A 23209-nucleotide genomic window follows, 5' to 3' on the forward strand; every position below is an offset into this window, starting at 1 on the left:
GATCCCAAGCAGGAGTAGGAGCTCTACGTGGGGGTCTTATATTCTTTGCCCCTCTAAGAAACTGCTTGAACAAAGGATGCGAAAACAAAGGTGGGTCACAATCATAGTGAGCTGAAATTGCTGCAGCATGAATCTTTATGGAAGAGAAGGACAAACCTTTGTCCAATAATTCAGTAAGATATTGAAGAGCCACACTCAAATTAGGCTCAGAAATCTCCAAATTCTTTGCTGTACTCCAAAATGAAAATCTCTTCCATTTGTCCGCATACACTTTCCTTGTACTAGGTCTTCTAGCTTCCCTGATCACATTTAAAACTTGTTGAGGAAGTTGAGACCTGCTGTGCTTCAACACAGAATATGCCAAGCCGTTAGATGAAGAGAGTGTAGCTTGACATTGAGCAGATGACCGTCCTTCTGAGATAACAGATGAGGAATCAGAGGTAAAGGCCATGGAGGCTTCTTTACCAGACTCCGTAGTAGTGGGTACCAGTGTTGCCGAGGCCAATCTGGAGCTATCAAAATCATCCTTGGCCTGTCTTGTCTGACCTTTAACAGTACCTTTGGAAGAAGAGGCAGAGGTGGAAAGGCATAAACATGAAGATTTCTCCAACTGAAAGACAGAGCATCCACTTTCCAAGCTGTGTGATGAAACCCCTTTGTGCAATACTGTGGCAGCTGGTGGTTTAGTGGAGAAGCGAACAGATCTATGTCTGGAGTTCCCCATGACACTGTCAGTTTCTGAAATACATGAAGATCCAGTTTCCACTCGTGGGGATCCATGATTTGTCTGCTTAACACATCTGCTAAAGAGTTCTGTGCTCCTGGCAGAAACCTTGCCTGAAGAGTTAGTTGCAGGCTTAGTGCTGTCTCCCATAAAATCATTGCTTGCCTGCATAAAGGATAAGAATGTGTTCCCCCTTGCTTGTTGATGTACCACACGACAGTTGTGTTGTCTGTTAGAATCAACACCTGCCCTGGAAGAAGTAACTCCTTGAAAGCCATTAATGCAAACTGGACTGCCAACATCTCTTTCATGTTGATATGTAGATGCTGTAGTTTGGCAGGCCACTTGTCTTGTATCCACTTTCCATCTAGATGAGCTCCCAAGCTATGTCCGAGGCATCTGTCGTTAAGATCTGACTTGCCTCTGGCCGGGTCACAGAGAGTCCCTTGTTTAGGTGACATTCCTGAGCCCACCACAAAAATTCTTCTTGAAGGCAAGGTATTATTTGAATGACAGTGTCCAAATCCTGGCAGTGCTGTGTCCATACATTTTTGAGATACCATTGTAGCTTCCTCATATGCAGTTTGGCATTGGGAAGCACCAGAATACAAGATGCCATGAACCCTAATGCTTGAAGGACTGTCCTTGCAGTCAGCACGGACTGATGAGATAGTTGATGGAAGTAAAGTGACAGACTCTTTTGTTTGTCCGGGGTTAAAAAGGCCATCTGGGCTGCTGTATTCAGTCTCACACCCAGAAAGCACATGTCTTGAGAGGGTACTAGACTGGACTTTATTTCGTTCACAGAATACCCTAGGCATCTTAGCACTGCTATGACATATTCCAGATGCTGTAGAAGATCTTTCTTTTCTTGAGCCAGAATCAGGCAGTCGTCCAAGTAAGGATAGATTTGAATTCCTTGTAGCCTGAAGTAAGCTATCACTGGAGCCAGAACCTTTGTGAATACTCTGGGCGCAGTAGATAAGCCAAAGGGCAATGCAGAGAACTGATAATGAGAATTTCCAGCTCGAAACCGCAGATACTTCCTGCAACTTAGCCTTATAGGCACATGAAGGTAAGCTTCCTTGAGATCTAAAGTTACCATCCAGTGATCTTTGCCCAGCAGAGGTAGAAGCTGTTGTAGCGTCAACATCTTGAACTTGGGAATGTCCAGATAAGTGTTGAGGATAGATAAATCCAAAATTGGTCTCCACGTGTTCCCCTTCTTTGGTACTAGGAACAGGCGAGAATAAAATCCTAGGCCCCTTTCTGATACAGGAACTGGCTGAATGGCCCCTATGTGAAGCAACTGAGAAACTTGCTTGTGAGCCTCTTTTCTTTGTGGAGGAGGAACATCTGGCATGCCTTTGAAAGGGGCATAGTATGGAAATAAAATCTGTAACCGTGGTGAATGATATCCAACACCCATTTGTCTTGAGTAATTAAATCCCAATTTTCTTTGAAAAGAGACAGTCTTCCTCCCAAAGGAGCTGCCATACGTGAATCTGCTGGCAGCGGAAAAGACAGGTCATTGGGTCTGTTTACGAAAGGACTGACCCCTACCCTCACCAGAAGTCTGAGCAGGAGAACTCCTGTTCTAGGCCTAAAAGTACCTTGAGCCCTGCCCCTACCACGTCTAGACCTACCCCTAGACTGGGAATCATAAGCAGGATATGTCCACCCCTTAGCAGGCCAATTTCTACTAAACTTTGGAGGCTGCACCTGCAAGAAATCCTTAACAGTTTGCATAGACTTAGCTTTGTCCTCCATTTTCTTTAAAACTGCTTCCACAGGCGATCCAAACAACACATCAGACTGTAAAGGAGCATCCAAAATCCTTGTCTTAACATGCTCAGCTAAATTCTGGTCCTTCAACCAGGCATGCCTGCGAAGAACAGAACTGGTAGCAGCCACCCTCGAGGAGGCCTGTACAGCATCAAAACCACATTGCAAAGAATGCTTACCCACTTGTTCAGACACATGAACCAAATCCAGCAACTCTTTACACTCAATACCTTCCGCCAAAGCATCCACCTTAGATTTCAATTGTGAAAGGAGATAATTCTGATATTTTAACATGTGAAACTGGCAATTCAAAGCTCTCATGGCTAGAGTGGAAGAAGTATACACTTTCTTTCCCCACCTATCCAAAGCCCTTGCCTCCTTATCAGTGGGAACAGGATTTTTAACCACAGAAGCCTTTACGCCCTTAGGCCCTTGAGAAATAGTTTCTGGGTCCGCCCTAGGACTCTTAAACAAATATTTATGAGCTTCGGGCACCCTATAATACCTATCAGGCTTAACAGGAGCAGGAGGCAAAGAGTCAGGGTTCAGGGAAGCCTCTGCAAAAACATCTTCCACCACATTCAACACAGGAGGAATAGCTAAAGGCCTATGCTGGGGTAAAAACAAAAACTCCCTAAGCCTTTTCCTGGAATCAGAGTAATCCTGGCCTTCCCATTTAAAGTGCTCCCTCATGGAATGCAGAGTCTCTGAAAATGAGAAATCCTCAGGCGGAGAAGCTGTAGGAGTGGAATCATCCACATCAGAATCAGAATAAGTAGGAAACTCCTGTATATCTTCCACAGAAGATTCTGAGGCTTCTGAACACTGTTCAAAAATATCAAACTCCGGTTCCACCCTAGGCCTCTTATCAGGCGGTGGCATAAAACCCCTAATCATAGTAATTAAATCTTCTGCCATTTTAAGCATATGTTTCTTAGGTACAGAACCCGAAATGCTAGGAGAAGCCCCCACTGAAGCTGAAGTAGGCCTACCTCGCAAAGAAGGTTTGGCAACAGAAGGAGAGGCCCTAACTACCTTGGGAAGAGGGGGAAGAACAGTCACCTGAGAAGCCCCCTCAGCCTGGCCTACCTCCTGAGAAGGCACATCCTGTAAAAGTATAGTTTCTGCCTGGGACTCCATGGAAACTCCTGGCAAAACCTCCGGCTCCACTGAGCCTTCTAAAGAACCGACGTCCGGGACTGCCGGTTCCTCAACTCTAGGCTTCACAGTTTTATCCTTGCGCTTCTTGGAGGAAGCGGGCGTCGGAGCATCCGACGGCATTTTATAATTGCAACGCTTCCCAAACACTAACCTGGCACAGTCTAACCTCCTCTTAATAGTGCGTTTATTAAACCTAGCACAAGAGCGGCAACCAACAACGTCGTGCTCAGGCCCTAGACAAGGTATACACAAGGTATGATAATCCCTATGAGGTATCTGTTTCCCACAAGAAATACAGTTATTCACTTTTTCTGACATCCGGTAAAATACTGAGGCAAGAAAAAACTAAAATATTCCCCAACGGGGTACTTAGCCAACTCTGTTTCGGTCTGAAACTCCGGTTTCGGAAATATTTCAGTACGCCAACCTGCACTCGCAAAATTGCTTCTGCATCGGACCATGCGGCAAAAAAGACTGAGGATATGACGTCGGTCATGCGCATTAGTACCCTGACGTACTGACGTCAGTCTAATGCGCCCTGACCGACGTCAGCCTTATACTCTGGTATTCGGGCCGACTGGGACGCGGACTATACCCAATAGTCAGGACTGCAGCAATGGAAGACGAAGAACATCTACATATCTATATAACTGCCTAGACAAACCAACACACTGGCTAGGCTAACACCACATTCTAAGATAAACAGTAAAATAATTTCAACAGCTATAAAGTACAGTTGTGTACCTACCATAAATGTAGATGTTCGAGTGTATTCACTGTTGCAGTCATTACACTTGGGTTATCCTGCTGGCAGGCGACCCGCAGTCGGCCCGAGTTCCAAAGTCTTGGTCCGGCGTCGGTAGCTGTCGCCTCTTCCCTGACGTCAGTGGGCCAGGGGTATAAAAGTTGCAACCGATGCCATTTTCTTCAGTTTTTCTTGCCCCAGATGTCAGGTGCCCCAGATAGGAAGGCTGGAAAGATAAAAGTATGCCAAAAAACATGCATATATTACTATAAACATTTCCTTCATCTACAAGCAAATACACCACATAGGCTGTATAGAGATGAGAAGTACAGAAAAGTCCCAGCAATGAAACAAGGGGGATGGTGGGTGGGTAACCTGGACTGCAACAGTGAATACACTCGAACATCTACATTTATGGTAGGTACAAAACTGTACTATGTTCATTGTGTTTCACTGTTGCAGTCATTACACTTGGGTAGAACCCCAAAGCTGAGGTTGGGCGGCTGGGTCTAAATTGGATTTGGAGAGGCTACCAGGCCCTGCAGAACTGCAGTGGCAAAGCCTGCTCTGGATTTAGAGTAGAGAGGTAAGTGGTAGTGCTTGGTGAAGGTGTGCACTGAGCTCCAGGTTGCAGCTTCTAAAATGTCTTTGGTTGGTACTCCTCTGAGGAAGGCTGCTGAAGTGGTTGCTGCTCTGGTAGAATGAGGCCTAATGCCCTTAGGCACTGATTTGCCAAGTTGTGCATAACAGAAGCGGATGCAGTGTCCTATCCATTTTGAGATTGTCTGCTTTGTAATAGGCTTTCCTTGTGATCCTGCAGCATAGGCTACAAACAGTTGCTCAGTTTTTCTGAAAGCTTTTGTTTTGTCCAAGAAGAATCATAGCTGTCTGTGTATATCCAAAGCGTGCAGGAGTCTCTCCCCTTTATTCTGGGGCTTTGGGTAAAACATAGGTAAATGAATGGTTTGGTTTAAGGCCACATTGGAGACCACTTTTAGCATGAATGTTGGGTTTGTCCTAAGAGAAACCCTGTCCTGATGAAAAATGAGGAAAGGTTCCACAGCTATTAATGCCTGTAATTCTGAGACTCTTCTTGTTGAAGTTATTGCTAGGAGCAGAGCAGTTTTCCATGATAAGAATTTTAGATCAGTTGTGCTGGCTGGTTCAAAAGGAGGCAGTGCGAGTTTTTCTAAAACAAAATTGAGGTCCCAAATAGGTACTGGTGCTCTCCTTGGGGGTCTTACATTGTTTGCCCCTCTGAAGTACTGTCGTAGTAGAGGATGTGAAAAAATAGGAGGTTACATATTGTAATGAGCTGAAATGGCAGAGGCATTGATTTTAATATATGAGAAAGATAAGTCTTTGTCCAGCATCTCAGTTAGGTAATGTAAAATCTGAGGTATATTAGGGACAAGTGGTTCGAGCCCTTGTGCCTGGTTCCAAGCACAGAATCTCTTCCATTTTTCTGCATAAGATTTCCTAGTGCTGGGCCTCCTGACTTCTAAAATGACATCCATAACAGCTTTAGAGAGAGGTGCAGTCTGAGTGGCCACATTATCTGCCATGCTGCCAGGTTTAAGGTTCTGAGTTGACTGTGCAGAATCTGATTGTTTTGTTGTGTCAGAAGATGAGGAATTTGAGGTAGAAGCCAAGCTGGGCCTTGAGACAAACTCTTTAGGACTGGGTACCAGTGCTGGCATGGCCAGTCTGGGGCAATCAGGTTCATTTTTGGCCTTTCTTGTCTGACTTTTAGTAGCACCTTGGTAAGAAGAGACATCGGAGGGAAGGCATAGACTGTCAGGCCTTTCTGGCTGAATGACAGAGCATCCACTTTCCATGCTTGAGAGTGATAAGTTCTTGTGCAAAATTTCTGTATTTGGTAATTGTGAGGGGAGGCAAAAAGATTTATGTCTGGGCGTCCCCATTTCCTCGTTATCATGCTGAACACTTGTGGATTTAGCTTCCATTCGTGAGGATCCATGAGATTTCTGCTTAGTTCATCTGCCAGTGTATTTTTCCTGGCAGGAATTGTGCCTGCAGATGTACTTGATAGGTCAGTGCTGTGTTCCACAAAGTCATGGCTTGCCTGCACAGGGGGTAGGAATGTGTGTCCCCTTGCTTGTTTATGTACCACGTAACTGTGGTATTGTCTGTCTTTATTAATAGTTGTCCTGGATGTAGTAGGTCCTTGAAAGCTGTCAGGGCATTCTGTACAGCTAGCATCACTTTTAGATTGATGTGAAGATGCATTTGTTCCTTTGGCCACGTGCCCTGAATACATTTTCCTGCCATATGTGCCCCCCCAGGCATAATCCAATGCATCCGTTATTGTCTGCCTGGCTGTGGGTAAGGTGAAAGGCTGTCCTTTGGCTGGACAGCTAGCATCACTTTCTGGTTGATGTGCAGATGAATTTCACTTGGACCCCAGTGGCCCTGAATGCATTTGTCGTCCAGGTGTGCCCTCCAGGCATAGTCTGATGCATCTGTGGTCAGGGCCTGGGGTTGAGTAAAAGGAAGTCCCTTGTTGTGGTTGCATGCTGCTGCCCACCAAAGAAACTGTCATTAGACAAGGTATGATAGGAATGACAGTTTCCAGGTCCTGAGAATGTTGACACAAAAGACTTTTTAAGTACCACTGAAGTTTCCTCATATGCAGTCTGGCATATGGAATTAGTAGAATGCAAGAGGCCATGAACCCTAGGGCCTGCAGGATTTTCCTTGTGGATAGCTGGGTTCTGTTGGCCATTTGAGTGAAGTCGCCTGTCAGACAGGCTTGTTTTTCTGGAGTAAGGAATGCCATCTGGGATGCTGTGTCTAAGCTTGCTCCCAGGAACAGAATCTTTTGAATGGGGACTAGTTTTGACTTCTTTTCGTTGATTTTGTACCCCAGGGAGGTTAGGAGGTTCTTTACAAATGTCAGGTGCTGCAACAGCATTTCCTGACTGTCTGCCTGAATCAGGCAGTAGTCCAAGTATGGGTAAATTTGAATTTTTCTATGTCTGCAGTAGGCAATGGCTGGAGCCAGGTATTTTGTGAATACTCTGGGAGCTGTGGATAAGCCAAAGGGAAGTGCAGAGAACTGATAATGCATAGATCCTGCCCTGAAGCGTAGGTATTTCCTGCATGAGTCCCTAATAGGGATGTACAGACACAGGCTTCTTTTAGGTCTAGGGTGGCTAACCAAGCATCTTTGGCCAGCATAGGAAGCAGCTGCTGAAGGGTGAAGCATTTTGAATTTTGGTACCAACAGGAAGGTGTTTAGAATGGAGAGAAATATGTCCCTATATGTTGAAAAAGAATTAAGAGAACTTGACATCTTATGATGCTGTATTGAGGGACACAGATGATTTTTTTACAAAAAATAAGCAGCACAATGAGAATTACTGACCATCATAATCTCCTTCTAACTACATTAGATGTAAACAATCTCTTTAGTACAATCCCTAATGACATTGGGATAGATTCAAGAAGAAGATTATTATCAGAGAAGAAGACTTCAACAGAGACCTACGTTATTTGTGCTCTACTTGAACTGATACTGGAGAATAACTACTTTGTGTATGGCAACAAAATTTACTTACAAAGATGGGGGGTTGCCATGGGCACCCCCTGTGCTAATAGTTATTCTAATTTAGTTTTAGTAAATTGGGAAACACAACACGTTCTTCATCCCAATAACCCATGGTATGAACAAATCCTTTTACTACGGGCATTTTGTGGAGGATTTATTTATTTTATGGCAGGGAGAGATTGAACAATTCCAGCAGTTCAAAACTTATCTTGATTCCACCACATTTTTAACATTCACAGCCAGTCATTCTAGAGAAACAGTAAGTTTCCTCAATGTTAACATCATTCTCAATGAAGCAGGGACTTTAGATACGGAATTACATAGGAAAGAAATGTGGTGGAATCACTATTTACTAAAGAGCAGCATGCATCCTAGGCACATCACAAAAAACATCATGTGCACTGAGGTTAAAAGGATCCATAAGCATTGTAGTCAGAAAGTTACACGAGACAAAGAGATTGGATTTTTGCAGAAGAACTTGAAGGAAAGAGGCTATAGTGAACAAGACTTGAAGGTTACTGATAAGGAACGAAATAGAACCATGGATGAAAAGGAGAGAATCAGAGTTCTATTAACTTATAGCTCTGACAATTATCAAATTCAAGATGTGATAAAACAATTTTGGCCTATACTATAACAAGACCCACAATTGAAGGAAATAGTGGGAAATGGACCAAAATTTGGATTTAAGAATAAAAAGAACTTGAAAAGATTATTATGTAACACCCATGGGAATGATATAAATTGAATAGGAGACCGTAAAGGAACATTCAGATGTGGTCATTGCGTTGCTTGTCCATTCATAGACAGCAGTAATCAATTTGAAAATTTGAAAATCCAACAACTAAGAGAACTTATATTTTCAATGTCAAGGCCACGTGTATTACCACCAATGTAACCTATTTAGCTACATGCAAGTCCTGCCCATCTTTTTATGTGGGCAAGACTAACCAAATGTTCAAGAAACGAATACAGAGACATCAAAGGGACATTATCAATAATGACCCCCATAATGCATTGGCATTGCATGTTAGCTCTAATAAAGACCACTCATTTGTGTTTAAAGTGATGGAGGTTGTATATCTTGGTCCAAGAAAAGGAGATATAGAAAATATTACAGAAAGGAGAGAAACAAAATGGATAATTAATCTGCAAGCCAATCAACTACCAGGTCTAAACAATATCATTCCGTTAAAACACATTTTGAAGATGAGAAGACCAACTATAAGCTAAAGAAATATGTGTGTGAGCATCAAATGTGTATGGAAGAACATACGTAAATGTTCTTTATATTGATTTGGTGGCACATTATCTATATGAAAGTAGAAAAATAAGTGCAATTTTTTTGAAACTGCTTCTTCTAACTCAGATGAAGAGTCATTTGAAATCATATCAGTCTATAAAGCCTTTATTCCATCAACATTCAAGTTCGCTTTATCAATATACTTCATCTGAATTACATCTTTAGCTTTGCCAATGTCATATAAAGAAAGAGGTTATTGATAATTTCTTTGCTCATGAAATTAAGTATCCATTTGTTTTGGATGATTATACTTAAGGTACAATTTATAAGTAACAGTAATGACCAAACTTATAAAGAAAAAGAGAAATTATTGTCATGATGACAAGAATTGATTTTACAAAGAAAATGTGAAATTTTAACATCAATAAGGTTTTTGCAGCAAGATGAGCTGCCCCCTATTCACGGAGAGAAAGTATTATTATGCAAAATTTATTACGCTTCCATTTTAAATATTTAATTATCATAAAAGTAGACTACACTGTTTTCATTATTTGGCATGCGAACAGAACTCAAGTTGACATTTTTGCAGGTGGATCGTTGCAGCAAAGTGGCGCAGTGCAAGCATTTATTTACGTCTGTGCATTTGAGAGAAACCTTGTAACTACCGATGAGGAGTGAGGGACAAGCAACTCATTACCAGGAATGTTTATCAAGCCCCACCCAACTTTCTGTTGATTGGATAACACTTCAGCTAATGGCCCTATGATAAATGCTTGGAATATGTTATATCATTGGATACCAGTCATCAGGGCAAACGGTAGCAACACTGGTATTGGCCAATTTATTCCGCTATTACATACAGGTTTAAAAAACGTCAAAATATTTACTTCAAGTTGAAATGAATAGAGAGATGGTATTTCTCTTGTATAATATTACTAACAGGGAATACTTTTTCCTGTTATCATTAACAACCAAGTTTGGGGAAAACACCACTCGGTTTAGTATGTGTCGCACTTTAAAATGCTAAACAAATGAATAGGATAGTAAAATATCACTTTCGCTGTCAATCAAGCATGTCATCATGACTTAAGGATTGTTGCCATTGTGATGGTAGGCAAAGTAGATTATTGCAAACATACTGGACATTACAAGATCATTCTTGCCTTGTTTCGGTGAGTAATCTTTACACCAAAATGACACTGCGATCAGTTTTCTTTTTGCAAGTTTCCTTGTGCAAGTTTTTTGAAGGCAAATGTTTTAAAGTTTCCTTCAGTATAAAAAGAATGAACTAATTACAACTTCTTACTATGAAGTATCCGCGAGAAACTCACTGTCATATACAAGTGAATGATGGAGGCATTAAGCTGTGAAATGAGTATATTTTTAACTTTGATTGGCTAAAATGGACCATGGTCATTTCTCAATGGTTGCTCTTTCAGCCAATTTACATACAAGTCAAAAACATCAATACGAACGGCTTAGGGATGTAATTCAAGATTTTCATTGGTATTACAAGCTCAAAAGAGATGAGAAAGGCGAAGTAGACATTGGCTAATTGCAATATGCAAATTGGTAGTGGCCAATAGAATGTAAACAAATTTATATAAAAGCAAGACTGTTCCATCTTTCTCTACAATCTGAAGAGGATTAATTTGAAAGTGCTTATCATTTGTGAGCATCCAGGGACTTTTATTCTCTTATTCTCTTTTAACTGGAAACATAAAATTCATTTTAAAATGGACACTGGATGTGTTTTGTGGATTAGTTAGTCAGAAATTTTGCTTAAACCTTTGGAGATTCAGCGTTAGCCTTGGTGATTCAGCTGCCTTAGTTTGTGTTTTTGTTGTTGAATTGGCAGTTTCACCACAGCAGATGGAAGATTTTTTTTCATTCAGAGATCTAGGATTGGGGCCAAGTGCCCTTTTTTCTGGGTACCAGGAAAAGTATGGAATAGAACCCTTGACCTATCCGTTCTGCAGGAACAGGTTAAATTGCCCTTAGAGAGCAGGGATTGAACTTGGTTTTGTGCCTCTGCCCACTGATTTGGAAGTAGATCTGGGAACCCTTTTGGGGTTGTCAGGGAGTGGAAGTAAAATCTGTATCCCTGGGATACAATGTTGAGGAACCATCGGTCTTTGGTGATGGAAGTAGAGTTTTTTGCATGATAGGCAAGTTTTCCTCCTAGGGGCACGAGCAGTTGGGCAGAGGTGAGGATTTGAGAAGTCACTGAGAATTCTTTCTGTACGAGGGTGGCTTAGCACTCCCTGTTTTTGAAGTGGAGGCACTCCACTGCTTAGAGCTCTGCATACCCGGAGACTGTAGTCTGGGGGGGGGGTCTGTTTCCCCTGGGTCTAGTTTGAGATGGGCTGGAAAGGACCAATGTTTCGAGGAGCAATGCCTACTGAATCTAGGAGGCTGTACTTGCAAGAATTCTTCGACTGTCTGCATAGATTTAGCTTTTTCTTCCTTCTTTTTAAGAACCTCTTCTGCTTGGGTGCCAAACAGATTATCCTTGTTCAAAGGAGCGTCTAGTAATTTTGAATTGACATACTCTGGCAAGGTCTGCTCCTTAAGCCAAGCATGCCTTCTCAGTACAGAACCAGTGACTGCTGCCCTGCAAGATGCTTCTAGGGTGTTCACATTGCAAAGTATGCTTGCTGACTTGGCTTCCAGAATGCATAGGCTCCTGTAATTCTTTATTTTCTGCACAGTCTGCAAAGGTAGCTAATTTTTGCGTAATAAGTTCCATAATATGTTGCTGGTACTTCAGCATGTAAAACTGGCAATTCAATGCCCTAATGGCAAGAGTTGCAGAGGCGTATACTTTTTTACCCTATCTGTCTAAAGCTCTGGAATCCCTGTCCAAAGGGGTGGGATTCTTAGCTGTAGTTGCTTTGATACCATTAGGCCCCTGGGAGATGATCTCTGGGTCAGCAGTAGGATTTTTGTAAAGGAATTTGTGAGAGTCAGGAGAGTACAGTTGTGTACCTACCATAAATGTAGATGTTGGAGTGTATTCACTGTTGCAGTCATTACAATTGGGTTATCCTGCTGGCAGGCTACCCTCAGTTGGCCAGAGTTCCAAAGTCTAGGTCCGGCATCGTTTGCTGTCATTTCCTCCCTGACATCAGTGCGCCAGGGGTATAAAAGGTGCAGTTGATGCCATTTTCTTCAGTTTTTCTTGCCCCAGATGTCAGGTGCCCCTAAAATGGTAGGCTAAATAATGCCAATAAGCATGCATGCACAAAAAATAACTTTTCCTTCATCTACAAGCAAATACACCACATAGGTTGTACAGAATAGAGAAGTACAGATAAGTCCCAGCAAAGGAAAAGGGGGATAGTGGGAGGGTAACCTAGACTGCAACAGTGAATACACTTGAACATCTAACATTTATGGTAGGTATACAACTGTACTATGTTCGTGTTTCACTGTTGCAGTCATTACAATTGGGTTGAATCCCAAAGCTAAGGTTGGGAGGCTGGTGCTAAATAGGATTAGGAGAGGCTATTAGGCCCTGCAGAACTGCAGTGGCAAAGCCTGCCCTGGATTTAGAGTAGAGAGGTAAGTGATAGTGCTTTGTAAAAGTATGCACTGAACTCCAAGTTGCAGCCTCTAAGATGTCTTTGGTTGGTACTCCTCTGAGGAAAGCTGCTGAAGTGGCTGCTGCTCTGGTTGAATGTGGCCTAATGCCCTTAGGCAATGATTTGCCATGCTGTGAATAGCAGAAACGAATGCAGTGGCCTTTCCACTTTGAAATAGTCTGCTTTGAGATAGGCTTTCCTTGTGATCCTGCAGCATATGTCACTAGAAGTTGTTCAGTCTTTCTGAAAGCTTTGGTTCTGTCCAAGTAGAAGCGTAGCTGCCTGTGAATGTCCAAAGAATGCAAAAGTCTCTCACCCTTATTCTGTGGGTTTGGATAAAAGGTAGGCAAATGAATTGTTTGGTTAAGGGCCACACTGCACACTACCTTAGGCATAAATGTAGGGTTTGTCCTCAGAGAAACTCTGTCAGGAAAGAAAATGATAAAAGGTTCCACAGCATGAGTGCCTGTAACTCTGAGACTCGTCTAGCGAAGGTTACTGCTAGGAGCAGAGCTGTTTTCCAGGATAAGAATTTTATATCAACTGCAGAGGCTGGCTCAGATGGAGTCAGTGTGAGTTTTTCTAAGACATAGTTGAGGTCCCATGCAGGTACTGGTGCTCTCCTCGGATGTCTTATGTTTTTGGCCCCTCTGAGGTACTGCCTTAGTAATGGAGGAGAAAAAATAGGTGGTTCTGTATTGTAATGAGCTGAAATGGCAGAGGCATGAATTTTAATTGATGAAAAGGAAAGGCCTTTATCCAGCATCTCAGTTAAGTATTGCAAAATCTGAGGAATATTTGGAACAATCGTGTCAATGTCTTGTGCTTGGTTCTAAGCACAGAATCTCTTCCATTTTTCTGCATAAGATTTTCTGATGCTAGGCCTCCTGGCCTCCAAAATAACATCCATCACTGCTTTAGAGAGAGGTGTGTCTGGAATGGCTACATTATCCGTCATGCTGCCAGGTTTAAGGTCCTGAGTTGGCTGTGCAGTATCTGACTGTCTTGTTGGGTCAATAAGTGAGGAATTTGAGGTAATGTCCAAGCTGGGCATTGAGACAAGCTCTTTAGGATTGGGTACCAGTGCTGGCGGGGCCAGTCTGGGGCAATCATTATAATTTTTGGCTTCTCTTGTCTGACATTGAGGAGTACCTTGGGGAGGAGAGGCAGAGGAGGAAAGGCATATACTGTTAGGTTTTTCCAGCTGAAAGATAGAGGATCCACTTTCCATGCTTGCTTGCGATAAGTCCTTGTGCAGAATCTCTGTAGTTGGCAGTTGTGAGGGGAGGCAAATAGGTCTATGTCCGGGCATCCCCTTTTCCTTGTTATCATGCTGAAGACTTGTGGATCCAATTTCCACTCGTGGAGATCCATTAGGTTTCTGCTTAGTTCATCTGCCAGAGTATTTGTCCTTCCTGGCAGGAATTGTGCTTGCAGATGTACTTGGTAAGTCAATGTTGTGTCCCACAAGTTCATGGCTAGTCTGCAGAAGGGGTAGGAATGTGTGCCTCCCTGCTTGTTTATGTACCACATGACTGTAGTATTGTCCGTCTTTATCTGCAGTTCTCCTGGATGAAATAGATCCTTGAAGGCCGTCAGGGCATTCTGAACAGTTGGCATCTCTTTTTGATTGATATGTAAATGCATTTGACTTGCGGACCATGTACCCTGAATACATCTTCCTGCCATATGGGCCCCCCAGGCATAATCTGATGCATCTGTTGTCAATGTCTGCCTGGCTCTGGGCAAGGTGAATGGCTGCCCCGTGTTGTGGTGACAGGCTTTTTCCCACCATCGAAACTCTTGTTGCAGGCAGGGAATGAGGGTAATTATTGTTTCCAGACTGTGGCAATGTTGGGTCCAAACACTTTTTAGATACCATTGAAGTTTCCTCATATGCAGTTTTGCATATGGAATTAGCAGAATGCAGGATGCCATCAAGCCCAAAACCTGCAGATTTTTTCTTGCGGATAACTGGGTCTTTGTTGCCAACATTTTGAAATAAGTAGTCAGTTGTCTGTATTTGTCTGGCGTTAGGTAAGCCATCTGGGCAGTTATATTTAAGCTTGCACCCAGGAATATTATCTCTTGAGAGGGTACGAGTTTTGATTTCTTTTCATTTACTGTGTACCCTAGAACTGTTAATAATCTTTTTACAAACGCTAGATGCTGTAGTAGAATGTCCCTGTTCTCTGCTTGAATAAGGCAGTCGTCCAAGTAAGGATATATTTGTATTCTTCTTTGTCTGCAAAATGCAATTACTGGTGCCAGGCATTTTGTGAAGACCCTGGGCACAGTAGATAAGCCAAAGGGCAGTGCAGAGAATTGGTAGTGCATTGAGCCAGCTATAAATCTGAGGTATCTTCTCTGCATGATTGTCTGACTGGGACATGCAGGTATGCCTCTTTTAGGTCTAAAGTCACAAGCCAAGCCTTCTTGCCCAGCATGGGCAGAAGCTGCTGCAAAGTTAACATTATAAATTTTGGAATATCCAGGAATGTGTTTAGGATAGACAGGTCCAGTATTGGTCTCCAGGCTTTGTCCTTTCTGGGCACAAAGAACAGCCTTGAGTAAAATCCTAGTCCCTGCTCTTGCTGTGGTACTTGATGAATGGCTCTCATGTCCATGAGGGATGAAACTTGTTTTTGTGCCTCTGCCCATTGATTGCGTGGCAGGTCTGGCATAACGTTTGGGCTTGGCAGGGTGTGAAAGTGGAACCTGTAGCCTTGTGATACGATATTTAAGACCCATTTGTTATGGGTGATCATATGCCAATTTTGTGAAAAAAGTGCTAGTTTTCCCCCCAAAGGAGCTGCCAGAAGATAAATGCTTGGTGAAGGCAGGGGAAAGTTATTGAGACTGTTTCCTGCATGGCTGCGATTTTTTCTCTCCGCTTTTGGAGGTAGAAGCACCCCATTGTTTAGGCCTGTATGAGCCTTGGGGCTGTGATCTGCCTCTGGGGCGTCTATATCTGCCTCTTTGTGGCCTGTCTGACACTGGAAAGGACCAATTCTTTGGAGGCCAGTTCCTGCTAAATTTGGGAGGCTGTACCTGCAAGAAATCCTTGACTGTTTGCATAGATTTAGCTTTGTCCTCCATTTTCTTCAACACCTCTTCTGCTTTAATACCAAACAAGGAATCATGCTGTAATGGAGCATCTAATAGTTTTGCTTTTACAAGATCGGGCAGATTCTGTTCTTTTAACCAAGCATGCCTCCTAATGACAGAACCTGTAACAGCTGCCCTGCAGGAGGCCTCTAGAGAATCGAAACCACATTGCAAAGTATGCTTTCCCACTTGTTCAGCTGCATGCAATAAATCCTGCAATTCTTTGTTTTCTGCACATTCTTAAATGTCAACATTTTCTGTTTAAGCTGTGACATAAGAAATTGCTGATATTTAAGCATATGAAACTGGCAATTTAAAGCTCTTACAGCCAAGGTAGCTGAAGTATAAATCTTTTTCCCCCCATCTGTCCAGGGCCCTTGAATCCCTATCAGAGGGGATAAGGTTTTTTGCAGTGGAAGCCTTGACCCCTTTGGGACCCTGAGAGATCATTTCTGGATCAGCAGGGTATTTATAAAGAAATTAATGTGAATAAGGAACCCTGTAGTATCTGTCTGGCTTAACAGGAGCTGGTGGTCGAGAGTCAGGAGACAGACCGAACTCTGAAAATACATCATCTACAATGTCTAAAACAGGAGGAATAGCAAGGGGCCTGTGCTGAGGTAATAAAAGGAAGTCTCTGAGCCTTTTCTTGGATTCTGAGTAATCTTGGCTCTCCCAGTGGAAATGCTCCCTCATAGTATGGAGGGACTCCTCAAAAGAATAATCCTCAGGAGGAGAGGCTGAAGGGATAGATTCTTCAGCATCAGAATCCTCACAGGAAGGAAGAGATTATTCCTGTTCAGAAGAGGAATTAGAGGAAATGGAAACCTTATCTGAAGATTCACATTCCATCTCTTGCCTAAGCCTCATCAGCAAGGGGATGGGAACCCCTGATCAAAGTAATTAGGTCTAAAGCCATTTTAAGCATCTGTTTTTTAGGCATGGTGGCCTGTCCAAGAGAATGCTGTACTTGTTTCTTTGTCTTAGAGCTGCTTTAGTCTTTGCCTTTGAAGCTGAAGTTGGTTTCACATATAACTGAGTAGGCCTGAAATCACCCTCAGAAGCCGATACCTGCTCAGCGGCTCCAGACCCATCTGAGGGAATAGTTTCCGAGTGTCCAATACCTTGAGTTTCCAGCGGCCTAGTAAGTTCCACGTGGGAGTCGGAAGTGGCCTGTGGCTCTGAGGTAGCGGGCGTCAGGGGCTGCAAAAGCACCTCACGGCGAACCGGCGACAGGCCTAGCGGAAACCTCGTCGTCGGTTTTGGACCTCGGATGCCTGTCCTTTTCTTTTTCTTTGCGCTTTTTATAAACTCCGGTAGTCGGCTGTTCCGACGTCATTATATAGTTGAATCTTCTGCCAAAGTAATGAAATGCAAAATCGTACCGATGCTTAATAGTGCGTTGGTTAAATCTAGCATAAAACCGACAACTAGCAACGTCGTGGTCAGGACCTAGGCAAGGAATACAGTAAGAATGAAAATCCTTATGAGGTATTGGCTTCCCACAAGAAATACAATTATTAACTTTTTCTGACATCGGTCTGGAGCAAGAAAAAAGTTTCCCCAACGGGGTACTTAGCTTTAATGAAGACTTCGGATCTGAAATTTGAATTTGAAAATCTCAGGAGTCGGCCGACAGGCACTTGCGAACTGCTTTTGCTTCGGGCACCGCACGGCAAGAAAGACTGAAGAAAATGGAGTCGGCTGCACCTTTTATACCCCTGGCGCACTGACGTCAGGGAGGAAGCGACAGCAACCGACGCCGGACCTAGACTTGGTAACTTGGGCCGACTGCGGGTAGCCTGCCAGCAGGATAACCCAATTGTAATCACTGCAACAGTGAAACACGATGAACATCTCTGTAGTACCTGTCTGGTTTCCTAGGAGCAGGGGGTAAAGTATCAGGAGTTAAGCTGGAATCCATAAAGACTGCATCCACATCATCTAGAACTGGGGGTATTGCTAAAGGTCTATGTTGTGGCAAATCTAGACATTCTCTGAGTTTCTTTTTGGACTGAGGATAGTCTTGGCATTTCCAGTGGAAATTCTCTCAAAGTATGTAAAATTTCACCAAAAGAAAAATCCTCTGGAGGAGAAGCAGTGTGTATGGATTCCTCACCATCTGAATCCTCATAAGCAGATAAAGGCATGTCTTCATAATACCTCAGAGTCGTCGGAATCTTGGTCTGTTAAAGCTGATGGGGACAGGTCTCTTTTTCTCTTAGCAGGGGAAGGCTGGCTTCTCCTAATCAGCATAATCAGGTCTTCAACCATTTTAAGCATTTGGTGTTATGGCAAGGAAGCAGGTGCTTGAGTTTGGGTCGTCGTTTTTTTAGGCGTAGCTTGTACTCTGGGCCTTAGAAACTCTGTAGTTTTAGACAGAACTGAAGACGGGAAAAAAGTCAGTTTGTGTCAAATATTGGTAGTGCTAAGAACTTCCTCAGTGCCTGCTCTGCAGCTCCAGACTCATCCAAGGTAGAGACATCTGCATGTTCCATAGGCGAAGAAGAGTCTCGTGGGATACCGGACTCTGAATGGGTCTCGATAGCAGCCTGCGAATCCAATGAAGCAGGCATCAAGGGCTGCAAAAGCGCCTCGCTGAGTACCAGCAAACAGGCAATTAGTTTAACGGAAGCGTCAATGGCAGTTTTGGACTTGTGCAGTCTATCTCTGTCTTTATCCTTACGTTTTCTTGGAAGATCGGTAGTCGGATGGCTTACCAAATCCATTTCGGAATATGGAGAACGAGAGCTAAAGTATTTAGCGACAACAAGGGCCTGACAATGAATAGTTCGGGCGTTGAACAAGGCACAAAACCGACAGCGAGGTACGTCGTGGTCTGGGCCTAATCAGGTGACGCCGTAAGAATGGAAATCTCGGTGTGGTATTTGCTTTCCACAAGCGAGACAATTGTTAACTTTTTCTGACACTGGTTAGAGCAAAAAAAAAAAAGGATCCCCAACAGGGTACTTAGCTTTAGAAGACTTCAGGATAATTCAATTCGGAAATGAAAACTCAGGTAGCGGATGATCAGCACTTGTGCGAACTGCTTCTGCTTCGGGCTCCTCTGCAAGAAAGACTTACGTAATGGCTTCGGCTGCCTGTTTTTATACCCCTGATGACCTGACGTCAGTCCTGGAGTGATAGCAACGGACGCAGAAATACTCTGTTTCTGTTATTTGGGCTGACTTAGGGCCACCTGCAGGCCGATAACCCAAGTGTTATGACTGCAACAGTGAAACATAAAGAACATCTGGTTCCCTGGGCAAGAGGGAATCCCTTGAACAGGGGAGAGAGATTCTCACTGCCAAGTGAACCACAATTAGGTTACCTGCACAGCCCCGGCTGTCTGAAGCAATCTGATACCACAAGGGAAGATAAAGTATCAGAGACATGGAAAGGCTGCCAGAGTGGGAGGGAGAAAGAGCCTGAGGAAGCAGATAATCTCACTGACTGAGAGGGCTGTCCTTGATTTGAGAGGCTTTTCTCTTTCTTTTTAGACCCTCCTCTCCACTGTTTTTTTAAACCATATTTGCCAGCTCCCTGCTGCTTAAATTGCTTAATGAGGAGAAGAGGAAAATACTATTCATATGAAAAAGAAGGGATGAAAAATTCAGGACACCCCTTGAAACTGTTTTTCCCTTTCATCACATTTGAGCATCTCAGCTGCAGAAGGGACAAAGAGGACCTCTTTGCCTAAGGAAGAATTTAAAATGTCAGACCTATCTTCAATAGGAGGATTTTGAGAATGAAGCCAATCAAATCACTTCAACACTGATCCAGAAGCAGCAGCTCTAAAGAATCAGCAACATCTTAAGCACACAACATATATTTATTCATACGACAAACAGCTGTCATCAAGCATTCACTGAATTCGTTACAACAGGAGGTGGATCACTAATAATGTTTGCACGCTCTGTGATAATACAAGAGTTTTAACATATCAGCTTGACGGTTTAAAATTCTGAGAGTTAAAGTACTAAAAGACATTTTTCTCTCCAACCTATCCATTGCTTTTCTACCCTTGTGTCCCAGGAAACAGTGTTAGCAGCATAAACGTGTTTAGCAGAGGCAGATTTGGATACAGAAATAACTGCAATTTACAGAAGAAAAACCTCTTACCACCCTTCTGTTAGCAGAAGTGGCTACCAATGGCAGACAAGGTCTTGTTATCTTGTTCTCTTTAGGAAAGCATACCTTTAATCTTGGGTCCAAAGAGAGTGGATTCATTACAAGGGGCATTCTGAAGTTCTCAGCAAAAATACAGGGACCACAGATCTTGGCTTCTAATGTGAATGGCTTGGTGTGCTACAGTTCATGCAAGTGAATGCATAATTTTACTGATAACACCAAGGATTATGATTCAAACTATATAAGAGCAAGAAAGAACCATCAAGGACTGGTGGATGTGTGTATTTCAACAGCCAGTTTGCTATTTCCCGCAATGCATTCAAACTGCACAGATATTCCTGAATTTGTTTGTTTTAAGATTTCTGCCAAATAACTGTTGATGGTGGTGATAAATCAAAACAAATAATCAGCAAGAACGGTTTCTGATGTCACATTAGTTTTCTCACTACTGCTGCTCATGGATGTTTGCACTTCTGATTCAAGGAAGAACTCTTGTCAGAACAGCACATGGAGACCGTCTTGTTATATGCTGTAATTTTAAGCTATGGCACTAAAACATCTTCTACTTTTAACTGAAATTCTGGCTCCCACTGTTGCTCAAGACTGAAAATGAGTAGTATGGTTAAGTCTCATAATGAGAAAAAGGCCTACAGTGACTTTCGACTTAGTGTTCCATTAAGGAATACCACAGACAAGCACTTAAACTCCATTTCAAAGATACTAGTATCTCAAATGACAGAACGTGCCTCCATTTAGTATCGCATGAATCTTGCTAATTAAACTGACAGCATTTTAACTAAGAATGATGATTATTATTTTGTGTTTGACTACTAAACTGAAATGTCAGAAATCATTTTGAAAAATCTCAAAACTGAGAAAACAGTGACTGAAAATACACAAAAGGGATGAATATCAGACATAACTAAACTTCCCTACTCCCCCATACCCCCAAAGATATAAACACTCAAATCTAAGATCTCCATACGTCTGAAAATGTATAAAAAAACCCGGCAATCTCTGACTCAGTATATATAAGCCCATGTTTTCAGCCATTAAATTTCCATGTCAGGGCTCAGCGATGTGGATCCTGACATTTCAGTTACCTTAATGTTTGCTTCAGTGTTTGAGAATATGCAGAAACTTCAGACAATGACAAAATCCCTTTGCCAAGAGTTATATTATTACGTAAAAAAACTAATGAAGAGACAGAAATGAGGAATATATAATTGCAATCCTCTGCATTAATAAACCAGTAAGTAACACAACAAACTGCCTTGTCTCATCTACTTATATACATTAGTATTACCTGTATATGTGAATGTCTTTTGATTTTCCAATCTTGTCACACCATTCCTGTGCTTTGGCGTCCATAACAGGATTTAAATCATTGTCATAAAATACAAAGGTGTCTGCTTCTACAAGTTTCAATCCCACAGAACCACCATGAATAGATAGAACAGCACAAAATATCCGTCTGTCTCTGTTGAAATCCTTCAGTTGCTCCTAAAAGATAAAAATAGGTTACAAGTTTAATGAATATTTTACAGTTTTTATATATATATATATATATATATATATATATATATATATATATATATATATATATATATAAAATCATATACACACACACACACATATATATATATATATATATATATATATGCATACATGCATTTATGTATATATATTTGATACAAATGAAATGTACAGCTGGATCACTACGTTTTTCTACTTATTTTTTCCTCACTTTCCAGCTTCCAGACATTATTTTCCCTAGCCACGTCATTTATGTATTAGTTTGCAAAAGCTGCAAGCCATTATTAGTTGTCTTGTATCACTGAATTCTGCAAGATGTAAGGTTCAGAGATGGTAACAGAGCCTACTCGCTTAAGAAAGAGGGTTCATGGAACTGGTGCTGCAAAGTACAGTGGGAGGCCAGGGATCTCAGGCACAGGTCACCCATTTTAACAGGTGGTCAACAAAGAGTAGACAAATGCAGATTTAAGCCAATCAAAAGTGAAAGTTCAGTAATGTAAGAAGGCATACATCTACAATATGGGCAATGTTTTGGCTCTGCCCTAGCAAAGTGGCACAGTGGTGTGGACAGAAAGTGGGCACATCAACACGACTTCCACCTCGGGAACAAGCTTTTATGTGATTTAACTATGGAAACTAAAATGAGGAAACAACCTGGGAAATTAAATGTAAGGAAATGCTGTAGCAATTTAAAAAAGCAGTGTTAATGGGCAGACAAAACATTTTAAGCAACAGAAGGAAACAAAGACATATAACACATCAATACAGACTAAAGCAAAATCTAAAAGAAAAAGGAGTTAGAAAAGCCAATACTCAAACCATTGAAAGGACAGATGCATTCCGTCAAAAAAGAACATTTTAAAAGTTGCACAAGGAAAACAGAGCACAAAGCAAAGGAAAAACAGGAGGTTGTCAGATGAGGATGCTGTAAAAGTAGGGCTGGTAATGATTACTTCTGCTCAGTGTTCATGAAATGGAGTCTACCAAAGTCTCCCACCAAATAGAAAAGAAAGGGGGTGCTTAATCTCAAACTTATTATATAAGAAAGGATACTAATTAATCCTAAAAACTTAAGAAGATGGGCAACACAATGGGGCTCATTGAATTTCAAAACAAAACTTAAGGAGAATGTATATAAAAAAATTAACCTTTTTTATGCAATGGGCGACCTCGGTGGTGCAATGGTTAGCGTTGCCGCCTCACAGCAAGTGGTTCTCCGGTTCGATCTTCGGCAGGGGTGCCTTCTGTGTGGAGTCTGCATGTCCTCACTGTGGTAACGTGGGTTTCCTCCTGGTGCTCCGGTTTCCTCCCACATCCCAAAGACATGCTGTAGGTGAATTGGACACTCTAAATTGGCCCTAGGTGTGAGTGCATGCGTGTGTGTACCTTTTTGATATATATAGGTATATAGCATACATATTATGTATATATATTTGATACAAATGAAATGTACAGCTGGATCACTACGTTTTTCTACTTATTTTTTCCTCACTTTCCAGCTTCCAGACATTATTTTCCCTAGCCACGTCATTTATGTATTAGTTTGCAAAAGCTGCAAGCCATTATTAGTTGTCTTGTATCACTGAATTCTGCAAGATGTAAGGTTCAGAGATGGTAACAG

At 42.2% G+C, this 23209-nt stretch overlaps 1 protein-coding gene across 3 annotated transcripts in view; it reads right to left on the minus strand.

Annotated features, from left to right (window-relative positions):
• Nucleotides 1-23209, minus strand: part of EP400 (E1A binding protein p400) — a 3509270-nt gene that overhangs the window by 1459029 nt on the left and 2027032 nt on the right. For all 3 annotated transcript variants that reach the window (XM_044065578.1, XM_044065569.1, XM_044065563.1), the window contains one exon: nt 21359-21555. In XM_044065578.1, coding sequence (XP_043921513.1) covers nt 21359-21555 — 197 coding nt within the window. The remainder of the gene's footprint in view (nt 1-21358; nt 21556-23209) is intronic.

The sequence above is a fragment of the Protopterus annectens genome, chromosome 1.part0, assembly GCF_019279795.1.
Source record: "Protopterus annectens isolate FY-2018-M chromosome 1.part0, PAN1.0, whole genome shotgun sequence".
NCBI classification, from domain to species: domain Eukaryota; kingdom Metazoa; phylum Chordata; order Ceratodontiformes; family Protopteridae; genus Protopterus; species Protopterus annectens.